Source organism: Orcinus orca, chromosome 13, assembly GCF_937001465.1.
Source record: "Orcinus orca chromosome 13, mOrcOrc1.1, whole genome shotgun sequence".
Classification (NCBI taxonomy): domain Eukaryota; kingdom Metazoa; phylum Chordata; class Mammalia; order Artiodactyla; family Delphinidae; genus Orcinus; species Orcinus orca.
In genome coordinates, this window is record NC_064571.1 from 30253283 (window position 1) to 30268575 (window position 15293).

At 35.1% G+C, this 15293-nt stretch overlaps 1 protein-coding gene across 15 annotated transcripts in view; it reads left to right on the forward strand.

The window, feature by feature from the left end:
* EXOC6B (exocyst complex component 6B) overlaps positions 1–15293 on the forward strand; it is a 721405-nt gene that overhangs the window by 412263 nt on the left and 293849 nt on the right. For all 15 annotated transcript variants that reach the window (XR_007470913.1, XR_007470912.1, XM_033400476.2 and 12 more), the window contains one exon: positions 6783–6917. Coding sequence is in view for 13 of the 15 variants with exons in the window: in XM_033400476.2 (XP_033256367.1) it covers positions 6783–6917 (135 nt within the window). In the remaining 2 variants the exon portion in view is untranslated. The remainder of the gene's footprint in view (positions 1–6782; positions 6918–15293) is intronic.

Consider the following 15293-nt stretch of genomic DNA (forward strand, 5'->3'; position numbering starts at 1 on the left):
AGTTCTTCATCTTCCTGCAAATCACTATTGAGAGGCATCGATGGTGTGGAGAGGAGGCATTTTCTTGGTTTGGATTAGTCTGTTTGGAGCTCCAATGTACTAAATTCTCTGATTTGGGGAACAAGATAATACTGATCCTAATTACAGGTAGATGTGTATACCCCAGAAGTAATTTATAATTGGGAATGGACACCTAAATTTGTGGAATTTAGGGCTTAGTTTTGAACTGTTGAAGAAGATGAAGCCTTTTTTTCCCCTGGAGTTGGTCAAAAATACGAATATCTTCTGTGATCATGGTTCAGACTCTGCTGTGGTAATCGGAGCAGGTTGGAAAAGAAGTGACTTCCACAGTCTAGTCTGTGCCTTCCTTATTAGATTCTCTCTGATACTAGGAAGGAAAGACAAAAAATTTCTGCTTCTTAATGGTTTTCAGCCTAAGTGACTTCTATCATTTAGCTGTGAGAGGTGTTTGTTTGCTTTATAGTGTTTTCTTTTCTTCTGGACAGGTTTCACAGAACTCCACTTTATATAAGATATAACCAGTATCTTAATACATTGTTAGTTCCATGTCCTTGAAACAATAAGGACAGTTTGGATGGCTACAGTGATATATTTTTGTAAGAGAGGGGGAAGTAGGGGCTAAAAATATCAAAGGAGCTCAAACTCTGATGGAAGTTGATACTTGAAATTGCTTCATTTCACCCTTAAGTTCAAAATTACCCCCAAAGCATCTGGCTTCACATTTGTAAATGCCGTTTTAAGGATTTTGGTTAGCTGTCATTCAGGAGTAGAGATCACTTAGACCTCAATAACAGACAATATTCCCTTTGAAAATGACATGGTATCTACTGTAATCCTAGAGTGTTTTAATAGTCTATTCTATGCTCAGCAATGAAACATTTCAAAAGTGACTGACAGCCAATTGATGTAATTCATGGTGATCTTTTGTGTTGACAGATCTTTTAAAAGTCATGGGAAATTACTACTGTACCCAGTGAAGCTGCCTCTTTATTTTTTTTTTTAACTGCCAATATCCTGCAAAACACGACAATTTTCTCTTTGACTGCCACTGTTTTTTATTTCTATAACATGACACGATTCCTCCTTATTATTAGGATTTCTTTTGATAGATAGAATGTGTTCCCTATAGGTAATGCTCATTTTAAAATAGAAAATTTTCAGTTCCCCAAATTAACTCTCTTACTTTTCTGGCTTCCCTATCATGACAACCTTGCCACTAGCCACCTTCCCACTCATGAAGAAGAGTGATTTAATGTAGACAATTTAAATTTTTAAATATAAATATTAAAAATTTTGTCCTCCTCTGAAGGAGAAACATGTTGAAAGGAAGAAGGTGAGGAATTGCTTATTTTGGTGAGTGTTTTTTTATCTCTAAAGTTAAAAAGCTGATGTTTTGGGTAATTTTATAGGTGATGGAATTTGTGTCCAAAACTCAAAGTCTCTAAATTCAAACTATTTTTTAAACATCTTTATTGGACTATAACTGCTTTACAATGTTGTGTTAGTTTCTGCTGTAAAACAAAGTGAATCAGCTGTGTGTATACATATATCCCCATATCCCCTCCCTCTTGCGTCTCCCTCTCACCCTCCCTATCCCACCCTGCTAGGTGGTCACAAAACACCCAGCTGATCTCCCTGTGCTATATAGCTGCTTCCCAAGAGCTGTCTGTTTTACATTTGGTAGTGTATATATGTAAATACTACTCTCTCATTTCGTCCCAGCTTACCCTTCTCCCTCCCTGTGTCCTCAAGTCTGTTCTCTACATCTGCTACTTTATTCCCGTCCTGCACCTAGGTTCATCAGAACCAGTTTTTAAAAATTTTAGATTCCATATATATGTGTTAGCATATGATATTTGTTTTTCTCTTCCTGACTTACTGCACTCTGAATGACAGACTCTAGGTCCATCCACCTCACTACAAATAACTCAATATCGTTTCTTTTTATGGCTGAGTAATATTCCATTGTACATATCTCCACATCTTCTTTATCCATTCATCTGTCGACGGACACTTAAATTGCTTCCATGTCCTGGCTATTGTAAATAATGCTGCAATGAATATTGTGGTACATGACTCTTTTTGAATTATGGTTTTCTCAGGGATATGCCCAGGAGTGGGATTGCTTGGTCATATGGTAGTTCTACTTTTAGTTGTTTAAGGAACCTCCATACTGTTCTCCATAGTGGCTGTATCAATTTACATTCCCACCAACAGTGCAAGAGGGTTCCCTTTTCTCCACACCCTCTCCAGCATTTATTGTTTGTAGACTTTTTGATGATGGCTATTCTGACTGGTGTGAGGTGATACCTCATTGTAGTTTTGCTTTGCATTTGTCTAATGATTAGTGATGTTGGGTATTCTTTCATGTGTTTGTTGGCCATCTGTATATCTTCTTCAGAGAAATGTCTATTTAGGTCTTCTGCCTGTTTTTGGGTTGGGTTATTTGTTTTTTTGATATTGAGCTGCATGAGCTGCTTGTAAATTTTGGAGATTAATCCTTTGTCAGTTGCTTTGTTTGCAAATATTTTCTCCCATTCTGAAGGTTGTCTTTTCATCTTGTTTATGGTTTCTGTTGCTGTGCAAAAGGTTTTAAGTTTCATTAGGTCCTATTTGTTTATTTTTGTTTTTATATCCATTTCTCTAGGAGGTGGACCTAAAAAGATCTTGCTGTGATTTATGTCAAAGAGTGTTCTTCCTATGTTTTCCTCTAAGAGTTTTATAGTGTCTGGCCTTACATTTAGGTCTTTAATCCATTTTGAGTTTATTTTTGTGTATGGTGTTAGGAAGTGTTCTAATTTCATTTTTTTATACGTAGCTGTCAAGTTTTCCCAGCACCACTTCCTGAAGAGACTGTATTTTCTCTATTGTATCTTCTTGCCTCCTTTATCAAATATGAGGTGACCATATGTGCGTGGGGTTATCTCTGGGCTTTCTATCCTGTTCCATTGATCTATATTTCTGTTTTTGTGCCAGTACCATACTGTCTTGATTACTGTAGCTTTGTAGTGTAGTCTGAACTCAGGGAGCCTGATTTCTCCAGCACCATTTTTCTTTCTCAAGATTGCTTTGGCTATTCGGGGTCTTTTGTGTTTCCATACAAATTGTGAAATTTTTTGTTCTAGTTCTGTGAAAAATGCCAGTGGTAGTTTGATAGGGATTGCACTGAATCTGTAGATTGCTTTGGGTAGTAGAGTCATTTTCACAATGTTGATTCTTCCAGTCCAAGAACATGGTATATCTCTCCATCTGTTTGTATCATCTTTAATTTCTTTCATCAGTGTTTTACATTTTTCTTCATGCAGGTCTTTTGTCTCCTTATGTAGGTTTATTCCTAGGTATTTTATTCTTTTTGTTGCAGTGGTTAATGGCAGTGTTTCTTTAATTTCTGTTTCAGATTTTTCATCATTGGTGTATAGGAAAGCAAGAGGCTTCTGTGCATTAATTTTGTATCCTGCTACTCTACCAAATTCATCCATTAGCTCTAGTGGTTTTCTGGTTGCATCTTTAGGATTCTCTGTGTATAGTACCATGTCATTTGCAAACAGTGACGTTTTACTTCTTTCCTGAATTAGATTCCTTTTATTTATTTTTTTTCTCTGATTGCTGTGGCTAAAACTTCCAAAACTATGTTGAATAAGAGTGGTGAGAGTGGGCAACCTTGTCTTGTTCCTGTTCTTAGAGGAAATGCTTTCAGTTTTTCACCATTCAGAACGATGTTGGCTGTGGGTTTGTCATATATGGTCTTTATTATGTTGAGGTAGTTCCCTCTATGCCACTCTCTAGAGAGTTTTTTTATCATAAATGGGTGTTGAATTTTGTCAAAAGCTTTTTCTGCATCTATTGAGATGATCATATGGTTTTTCTCCTTCAGTTTGTTAATATGTTTTATCACATTAATTAATTTGTGTATATTGAAGAATCCTTGAATTCCTGGGGTAAACCCCACTTGATCATGGTGTAGGATCCTTTTAATGTGTTGTTGGATTCTGTTTGCTAGTATTTTGTTGAGGATTTTTGCATGTATGCTTATCATTGATATTGGTCTGCAATTTTCTTTTTTTGTCACATCTTTGTCTGGTTTTGGTATCAGGGTGATGGTGGCCCTGTAGAATGAGTTTTGGCGTGTTCCTCCCTCTGCTCTATTTTGGAAGAATTTGAGAAGTATAGGTGTTAGCTCTTCTCTAAATGTTTGGTAGAATTCACCTGTGAAGCCATTTGGTCCTGGGCTTTTGTTTGTTGGAAGATTATTCATCACAGTTTCAATTTCAGTGCTTATGATTGGTCTGTTTATATTTTCTATTTCTTCCTTGTTCAGTCTTGGAATGTTGTGCTTTTCTAAGAATTTGTCCATTTCTTCCAGGTTGTCCATTTTATTAGCTTATAGTTGCTTGCAGTAATCTCTCATGATCCTTTGTATTTCTGCAGTGTCAGTTGTTACTTCTTCTTTTTCATTTCTAATTCTATTGATTTGAGTCTTCTCCCTTTTTTTGTTGATGAGGCTGGCTAATGGTTTATCAATTTTGTTTATCTTCTCAAAGAACCAGGTTTTAGTTTTATTGATCTTTGCTGTTGTTTCCTTCATGTCTTTTTACTTCATTTCTGATCTGACCTTTATGATTTCTTTCTTTCTTCTAACTTTTGGAGCTTTTTTGTTCTTCTTACTGTAGTTGCTTTAGGTGTAAGGTTAGCTTGTTTATTTCTGATGTTTCTTGTTTTTTGTGGTAGGATTGTATTGCTGTAAACTTCCCTCTTAGAACTGCTTTTGCTGCCTCCCATAGGTTTTGGGTCGTCGTATTTTCATTGTCATTTGTTTCTAGGTATTTTTTGATTTCCTCTTTTATTTCTTCAGTGATCCCTTGGTTATTAAATAGTGTATTGTCTAGCCTCCATGTGTTTGTATTCTTTACATATTTTTTCCTGTAATTGATATCCAGTCTCATAGTGCTGTGGTCGCAAAAGATACCTGATATGATTTCAATTTTCTTAAATTTACCAAGGCTTGATTTGTGACCCAAGATATGATCTATCCTGGTGAATGTTCCATGAGCACTTGAGAAAAAAGTGTATTCTGTTGTTTTTGGATGGAATGTCATATAAGTATCAATTAAGTCCAACTTGTTTAATGTTATTTAAAGTTTGTGTTTCCTTATTTATTTTCATTTTGGATGATGTGTCCATTGGTGACAGTGAGGTGTTAAAGCCCCCTGCTATTACTGTGTTACTGTTGATTTCCCTTTTATGGCTGTTAGCATTTGCCTTATGTATTGAGGTGCTCCTACACTGGGTTCATTAATATTTACAATTGTTATATCTTCTTCTTGTATTGATACCTTGATCATTTCGTAGTGTCCTTCTTTGTCTCTTGTAATAGTATTTATTTTAAAGTCTCTTTTGTTTGATATGAGAATTGCTACTCCAGCTTTTTTTGATTTCCATTTGCATGGAATATCTTTTTCCATCCCTTCCCTTTCAGTCTGTATTTGTCCCTAGGTCTGAAGTGGGTCTCTTGTAGACAGCATATGTATAGGTTTTGTTTTTGTATCCATTCAGCCAGTCTATGTCTTTTGGTTGGAGCATTTAATCCATTTACATTTAAGGTAATTATCGATATGTGTGTTCCTATTACCATTTTCTTAGTTGTTTGGGGTTTGTTTTTGTAGGTCTTTTCCTTCTCTTTTGTTTCCTGCCTAGAGAAGTTCCTTTAGCATTTGTTGTAAAGCTGGTTTGGTGGTGCTGAATTCTCTTAACTTTTGCTTGTCTGTAAAGGGTTTAATTTCTCCATCAAATCTGAAAGAGTTCCATACCTTGAAGGTTGATTACTTGGATTTGAATCCCAGTTTTAATGTTACATGATCTAGAGTAAATCAGTTCATTTTTTTTCTTTTTTCTCTTATAGTAGAATGGAAGTAATAATTATGCCCACTTAACTTACTTCTTCTGGTTGCTGGGAGGCGATCTAAGAAAATGAATTGTGCAGTGCTTTATAGACTTTAATTCTATACAGACAGTAGTATTCTTCCTTATCCTCCTCTCAAAGTAATTTATAGATGAGTTTTTATCTTACCAGTACTGCCTTGTTTAAGGATCTACTCTGTAAGAAAAGGAAAATAGTATTAACTAAAGAATATTTAATTTTCATAATAAGTCTGTGATTTAGAAATTATTATTAACATTTTACGGTTAAAGAAAGAGGCTTAGAGAAGTTAAGTAACTTTCTCAATATCAATAATTTTATAAGTATTTGCTCCCTGGTTTCTCTGACTTCAGTGCTCATGTTTTTTTCTTTCACAAACTAATGTAGTTTGTTAATATACTGCAGCCTGTTCCAACATTCCTTTGTTCATCATGCCTAATTTTGAAACTTCTTGACATTTCAGTCATTCTTGTTCTTTTAATTGGAGTTCATTTATTTCATGCATTTGGCAATTATTTATTGCCAGGTACTATGCTAAACACTATCAGTTTTTGATCTTAGTTTAGTCTTTATTTTGAACAGAAGAAGACAAGTTTAAAATAGTGACACTTGCTCCTATTGTTCCCCGTATATTAGGGGGAAATACAAGTTGCTTTGGGAAGTCAGGGAAGTCTTCACGGAGGAAGTGATACCTAAGCCTGTGCTCTAACATTAACTTTTTATAGAATACAGATGGCCTCTGCCATTATGTCTTTTGTTTTTGTTGTACCATCAGATTCATACTGAGCCACTCATCGTAGGGTGAATAGTCAAATTACTCTTACATGTTCTTGTTATTTTCCAGCTTGTCCAGATTATTATCAATACAACACACTTGGAGAAATCCTGTAAGTACTTGGAAGAATTCATCACCAATATCACTAATGTGCTTCCAGAGACAGTCCACACCACCAAACTGTATGGCACCACGACTTTTAAGGTGAGAAAGCCCTACATTACTGTAGAAGTGCTTCTGGTGTGCTGGGGCATTCTACCTAACATGACTTTGTTTCTCCCATAAGTCATACATGGTCTTCAGAATAAGTCCTTATGATTTCCTTAGAAAAACAAATATCAATGCTAATTTTGGGGTGTTTAAACTAAAAACGGTCTACAGCTGTGTCCACTAAATCTTCCTTATATTTCATTCATGAAAATGACTATTTCCTCAGTTGACCACCTGACAGGCAAGTATTTTTAAATATGGTCTAGAAAAGAGTGGTTGCAGCTGAAATCAATAGCAATTTAAAAATTTTCATTTAGCTATCCTTTCTTTTCTGTGTCCTGGGTCCAGTTTTTTTTTCTTTTAACTTTACATTTTAGTGAGGAATTTCTGTCCCTTGCTATTGTAGTTAGCAATTTTATAATCATCTTACAAGGCCACAGGACTAGTTTCGATGCAGTGTTGGATTAAATGGAAAAAATGACACTCTTATAGAGCAAAAGAAGACTTGATGGTAGATGAGTTTCTGGAGAGTAAAGAGCCTTAGGAAACTCATTTATATTGCCATGTGAGCTTTAAATAAATATTAAGCAGGGCAATATCTTAAACTAAAATGGTAGATTCTGACATAATGGCCAACATGTATGCTTTGAGAGTTTGTTATTGTTTGATTATGTTAGTTCTGAAACAAATCTATGTCACCCTTTTGAAATCTAGAAGTTGTTAATAGATATGACGTGGTAGAGTTGAAATCATGATTTATGTTTATGGTATCTCCTTTTTTTGATGATTTCGTTCTCTTTGCCTATTTATTGGTACCTTCCCTTGAGAATGGATTTAACAGAAGAAATCCAATTTGATTCATATTGCTTATTATATTTTAAGACATATAAAAATTGTTGGTATGATCTACTCTTTTTTCTGTTCCAAGAAAAAAAATATGAAAGATCCTGGCCAATGCAATCTTGAGAGAGAAGAACAAAGCTAGAAGCATCACACGTCCTGATTTCAAATTATATTATAAAGCTATAGTAATCAAAACGGTATGGTATTGGCATACAGGCAGATACATAGATCAGTGGAACAGATTGGAGAACCCAGTATTAAATCCATGCATATATTGTCAATTAATTTATGACAAAGAGGCCAAGAATATACAAAGAGGACAGGATAGTCTTTTCAATAAAAGCAAGTCAAAACTGCAGTGAGATAATACCTGAAATAAACACATGTTAGAATGGCTATCATCAAAAATACAAGAGATAACATATACTGGCAAGGATGTGGAGAAAAGGGAAACTTGTACACTGTTGGTGGGAATGTAAGCTGATACAACCACTATGGAAAACTGTATGGAGCTTCTTCAAGAAATTAAAAATAGAACTACTGTGTGATATGGCATTTCTGCTTCTGAGTGTGTATTAAAAGGAATTGAAATCATTATCTTGAAGAGTTATGTATACTTCCATGTTCACTACAGAATTAATCATAATAGCCAAGATATGGAAACAACCTAAGTATCCATCAACAGATAAATGGATAAAGAAAATGTTACATACATATTCTCCATATATGTATCCATATATATGTGTGTATGTGTGTATATAAATGTATATATGAATATTATTCAGTCATGTAAAATGAGGAAATCCTGCCATTTGAATCTTAAAAAAATTCAAACTCATAGAAACAGAGAGTAGAAAAGTGGTTGCCAGGAACTGGGAGAGTGGGTTTGGCAAAAGAGAGAAGTTGGTAAAAGGGGTACAGACTTTCAGCTATAAGAGGAATAAGGTCTGAGGATCTAATGTAAAATATGGTTTCTATAGTTGATAATACTGTATTGTATAATATTTGCTAAGAGGATAGAACTTAAATGTTCTTACTAAAAAAAAAAAAGATAAATATGTTAGGTGATGAATGTGTTAAATAACTAGATGATAGAAAAGAAATCCTTTCACAATATATTTGTATATCAAATCACCACAATATGTATTTTAAATGTGTTATAATTTTGTTTTCAGTTGTACCTCAGTGAAGCTGAAAAAATGGAAAAAGTGAGATGTGTAACAACAAGATAGTCTTTATCTATGTTTATGATTAGGTTAGTTGCTAGATGAGTTACACATTCATGATGTGACCATGGGTTGTTTAAAACTCCCTATAAAATTACTTACAACAGAATTAATTATGCATGATATTATGTTGGTATCTTTACTTGTAAACTTTTCAATGATGTCTCCTTGTAGTAATACTGATACAATTTTACTGATACAAATTTACTCTTTATTTCATAAAGAGGCCCCAATTATTAGTATGAAAATATGACAAGAGCTTTAAGAATTTCAGGACGACCTTCCTTAGATAGTTTAAAGGAATTATAAGTACTCTTAATATTAGCATTATTATGGAGCATGGGTAATAATTTTATCAAAAATATTTCTACATGATTTCTACATGTGGAAGCCAAAATTTCTCTAGGAGAGAAAATGAGGGAGACGCTTATAGTTAAGTGTTCAATAGAAAATAGGAGTTAGAGAGTTAGAATATGATGTTCATTTATACTTGTTTATCCTATGGGGAATATGTAATATGTACTGCTATTCTTCCCGTAATCCATCTCAATTTTCTTATTTCAAGGGCTTTTCAAATTATGGTCAGGGCTTCCCTGGTGGCGCAGTGGTTGAGAGTCCGCCTGCCAATGCAGTGGACATGGGTTCGTGCCCCGGTCCGGGAAGATCCCACATGCCGCGGAGCGGCTGGGCCCGTGAGCCATGGCCGCTGATCCTGCGTGTCCAGAGCCTGTGCTCCGCAGCGGGAGAGGCCACAACAGTGAGAGGCCCGCATACCGCAAAAAAAAAAAAAAAAAAAAAAATTATGGTCAGAAATCCTCCCAAAGGGTGGCTTGTGTATTTTGTTGTTCCAGCATTAAAATTGCTGAGGGAAAATTAAAGGCAGACAGGAAGCCATAGAGGTTGAGCAGCCAGTTAAATACTTAGTAAAGGAGAAGTTCTGGAGACCACTAAAGGTCATGTTGACAGTGCTTATTGGAAACACTGATTGCTTAAAACACATTGAAAGTTTATTTTTACCAGGACTGTTTCAGACCAACTAACCCAGAACTCAGTATAAACATGGCAATTATAACAGGTACATATTGTGTATTTTCCTAAGCTACTGTTTCCAGAAAACTTTCGCTTGCAGATGGAAACCTTAATGCTGAAAAAGGGGCAAAAACAATCAGAAGGTCTTCAAGGTATTTTCTTGCAGAGTTCCTTCTTGTTTCTACAATATGTGACCTAATCAAGCTGGTATCCTTAGCTTTCCTTGTTTATAAGAATTCCCTCACTTACAAAATAGAATGAAGGTATTTATTAATTTACCCCATCACAAATATTGCTTGTGTACCTACTATAAAATATGGAAGAGAAAATACTTAGTCCTTGGATTTAGAGTCTATAATCTACGGGGAAAACAGAGACTGTAAGTTCTATAAAGAACTGTGCAAAAAATACTGGAATAATGTAATAAATACATTAAATCTCTCACTGATTCTCCAAGTTTTTATAAAGCATCTGCTACATACCAGGCAATAAAGCAGTCTCCTGACTTTACACAGCATATATTCTCATGAGGGTGATAGATGATACAGAAACAAAAATTTTAATATAATGTGAGGTAGTAGTAAGAGCTAGGAAGAAAAATAAATGACCTGAATGAAATAAGAAATTGAATCACTTGGATTTCTGATAGATAAGCAGTCCAGTCAGAGGTAACAATATGGTAGAAGGTATTGGTGTATTCAAGGTGATCAGTATGCAAGGGGGTCAGTCTGGCCATGAAGTATTTATCATTGGTAAGGGTGGTAAGAGACAAGATCGTCAGGAGTCATATGATTTCTGGACTTGTAGGCCCCAGTAAATGCTTTCTATTTTATTTTGAAATGAAATATGAGGTCATTAGAAGATTAGAAATGGTGGTGATAACCTGATTTATGATGGGTAACCCTAGTTGCTATGTGAAAAATATACTATAGGTCAGTAAGAGTGGAAGAAGAGAATCCAATTTGAAGGTCATTGCAGTAGTCTAGGTAAGAGATAATGGTCACTTGGACTACAGTGGTAGGGTTGGAAGTGGTACGAAATATTTTTGAAGATAGAGATGGCAAGTTTTATTGCTAGATTAGGTATGAGATTATAAGAGAAAGAATGGAGTCAAGGATAATTCCAAGATACTTAAACTAAGCAAACTGGATTAACTAAGATGGGGAACAGCGAGAAAATAAGTTTTGGGGAGTGGCAGTAGAATCAAGATTTCCATTTTTCACATATAAAGCTTGAGGTATTTATTAGTCATTTATCATAGAGATTAAATTGACAGGATAAAGTCTTAGCTGGACATAAAAATTTAGAATTCATAAGTGTAAAGATGGTATTTTATGCCATGGAGCTGGCTGTCTTTTGGGAATTTAATATAGATAGAGAAAAGGTGTGAGGATTGAGCTCCAAGGGAAATCAACATTGACAGGTCTAGAAGAAGAGGTGAGTGGTACTTATCTCAGTTCTGAGACCTTCAGGGAAGACTTACCAGAAAAGGCCCAGTAGGAGGTGTCCAGCAGGAGTATCTTGGGACCAGCAGGAGGTGTCCAGGTGGAGAAAGGATGAGGAGGGAGTAAGGGACATTTTTAGGTGAGGCAACTTCATGTAAAAAGATGAAATAATGAAATAAAATCATACTTCTTTGGTGTAGAATAAGGGTAGCAATGACATAGAGAAGTAGGTAAATATCAATTGTGAAGCACTTTGTTTTATAATGATAGATAATTTGGACTTTATCCTACTAAAGTCTTTGAGAGACTTCAAGCAAGGATGTGTTGCAATTGTAAAAATAATCATTTACTTTGCCTAATTAGAAGGAAGGAAGGAATGATAAAAGCATGGAATGCAGGAAAGGAATGAGACAAGAAAAAAGAAAGGAAGGAATAAATAAATCACAATTACTTGAAATTCATAATCAGAGGAAATGAAATACCGAGAATACTTTGTATAACTCTGTGCTAATAAATTTAATGATCTATAGGAAAATATGTGATTAAAAAAGTGATTCAAGAAGATAAAGAGGACTCCCTGGTGGTGCAGTAGATAAAACTCGGCACTCCCAGTGCAGGGGGCCCTGGTTCAATCCCTGGTCAGGGAACTAGATCCCAGGTGCATGCCACAACTAAGGGTTTGCATGCCACAACTAAGGAGCCTGTGTGCTGCAACTAAGGAGCCGGTGAGCCACAACTAAGGAGCCATGAGCCACAACTAAGGAGCCCACATGCTGCAACTAAGACCCAGTGCAACCAACTAAATAAATAAATATTAAAAAAAGAAAAGAAGATAAAGAAAATTGACATAACTATGAAAAAAATGAAAAAGTTGTTAAAGACTTCTTAAAACTGGGGAAGATTCACATGATTTTACCAGTGAATTCATTCAGGCTTTCACAAAACAGATAATTTCTGTATAATTTAAACTACTCCATACTGTAGAGAAAAATGGAAAATATCTCAGTTAATTTTTGTGAAGTCAACATAACAATGATCCAAAACTTAAAAAAAAAAAAAAAAGTTCTGAAGACCCTAGGGGCTGGACAGGAATAAAGACACAGACGTAGAGAATGGACTTGAGGACATGGGAAGGGGGAAGGGTAAGCTGGGATGAAGTGAGAGAGTGGCACGGACATATGTACACTACCAAATGTAAAATAGATAGCTAGTGGGAAGCAGACACATAGCACAGGGAAATCAGCTCAGAGCTTTGTGTCCACCTAGAGGGGTGGTATAGGGAGGGTGGGAGGGAGATGCAAGAGGGAGGAGATATGGGGATATATGTATATGTACAGCTGATTCACTTTGTTGTAAAGCAGAAACTAACACACCATTGTAAAGCAATTATACTCCAATAAAGATGTTTAAAAAAAGATAATAGCAATTGATAAAATAAATATTAGAGCAACAGAAAAAGAGAGATTTGGTCATAAAATGAGGTTAGCTAATATTTAATAAGCTCATGGTTCCCTCAGGTGTGCCAGGCTCTTTATGAAAGTTATTAGATTTAATAAAGGTGTTAAAACTATGGAAAAAAATATAGTAGCTGAAATTAAGTTTAAAAAGAAAACTAGAGAAACCATAAAATCCCTGAGTAATTAAAGACAAATATTGATGTAAAAATCATAAATAATAAAATATCAAACAAAATCCAGAAGTGCATAGAAAGCAGGGATAAAGTAATGTTAAGAATGCAAGGATGATTAGTATTAGAAAGTTGTTTAAAATTATTCACTACTGTAATAGATCAGGTGAGAAAAAATGCATGAGTATTTAAAAAGATACTAAAAAGGTATTTTATGTAAGGCCACATCTCTTCCTGATAAAATCTCTTAGTGAACCCCTCTGTCAGTAATTGACAGATCAAGGAGGCAGAAAATTAGTAAGGATATTGTTGAACTGAATGGTGCTATCAATCAGCTAGATCGAATTGACATTTATAGAATACTTCATCTAACAACAGCGTAATACATATTCTTCTCAAGCTCATAAGAACATTCACCAAGACAGACCATGTTTTGGGTATTAAAGCACATCTTAAAAAATTTTAAAGAATAAAAATCATATAAAGCTTGCTCTCAGACCAAATGGAATTAAACCCTGGAAATAAATAACAGAAAGATAGTTAGAAAATCCCCAAATATTTGGAGATTAACCAGCACACTTCAGAAAAACACTTGGGTCAAAGAAAAAGTTTCAAGAGAAATTAAACAGTACTAAAATAAAATAAAGTATAACTTACTAAAACTTGTGGCATCAGTGAAAGCACTGCTTATAGGGAAATTTATAGCATTAACTGCATAAATCCCAAAAGAAGAAATTTCACGATCAGTAATCTAAGCTTCTACCTTAGGAAACTAGGGAAAGAAGAGCAAATTAAATCCAAAATAATCAAAAGAAAAGAAAAATTAGAACAGAAATAATTGAAAACAGAAAAGCAAAGGAGAAAACCAATGAAACTAAACGTGGGTTTTTAGATCAATAAAATTGATAAACTTCGAGTTAGGCTGACCAATAATAAAAGACAGAAGACACAAATTACTAATATCATAAATGAAGAAGGGTCCATCACTACTGATTCCATAGACATTAAAATATTAATAAGGGCATATTAATAAGGGCATATTATGAACATCTATATCCACAAATTAACAACCTACATAAATCGAACCAATTTTTTCAGAGACACAATTTACCAAAACTCACACAAGGAGTAATAATCTAAATAGCCTTATATCTGTTGAAGAAATTGAATCAATAATTAATGGCTGGGCTTCCCTGGTGGTGCAGTGGTTGAGAGTCCGCCTGCCAATGCAGGGGACACGGGTTCGTGCCCTGGTCCGGGAGGATCCCGCATGCCGCGGAGCGGCTGGGCCCGTGAGCCATGGCCGCTGGGCCTGCGCGTCCGGAGCCTGTGCTCCGCAGCGGGAGAGGCCACAACAGTGAGAGGCCTGCATAACGCAAAAAATAAAAAAAAAAAAAAAAAAATAATTAATGGCTTTCGCAAATAGAAAACACCAGGCCCAGTTGAAAGAAGTTGAACAAGACACAAGTAAATGGAAAGATATTGAATGTTCATTAATTGGAAGAATTAATATTGTTAAAATGTCCAAGCTACCCAAAGTGAACTACAGATTCAATGCAATCCCTATCAAAATGGTACTTTTTTTTACAGAAATTGAAAAAAATATATTAAAATTTGTATGGAACCACAAAAGACTCTGAAAATCCAAAGCAATCTTGAGAAAGAACAAAGCTGGAAACAACACACTTCCTGATTTCAAATTATATTATAAAGCTATCATAATGAAAACAGGATGGTATTGGCCTACAAACAGACACATAGATAAATGGAACAGATTGAAGATCCCAGAAATAAGCCTATACATATATGGTCGATTAATTTATGACAAAGGGGCCAAGAATATACAATGAGGAAAGGATAGTTTCTTAAATAAGTGGGTTTGGTGAAACTGGACAGCCACATGCAAAAGAATGAAACTGGATCTCTGTCTTATACCATAGACACAAATCAAATCAAAATGGATCAGAGACTTGAATGTGAGACTGAATCCATAACACTCCTAGAAGAAAACATAGAGGGTAACTTCTTTGACATTGGTCTTAGAGATGATTTTTTGGAGTTGACACCAAAAGCGAAGGCAATAAAATCAAGAATAAACAAGTGGGACTTCATCAAACTAAAAACTTTCTGTACAGCAAAGAAACCATCAACAGAATGAAAAAGCAACCAATTGAATGGGAGAAAATATTTGCAAATCATG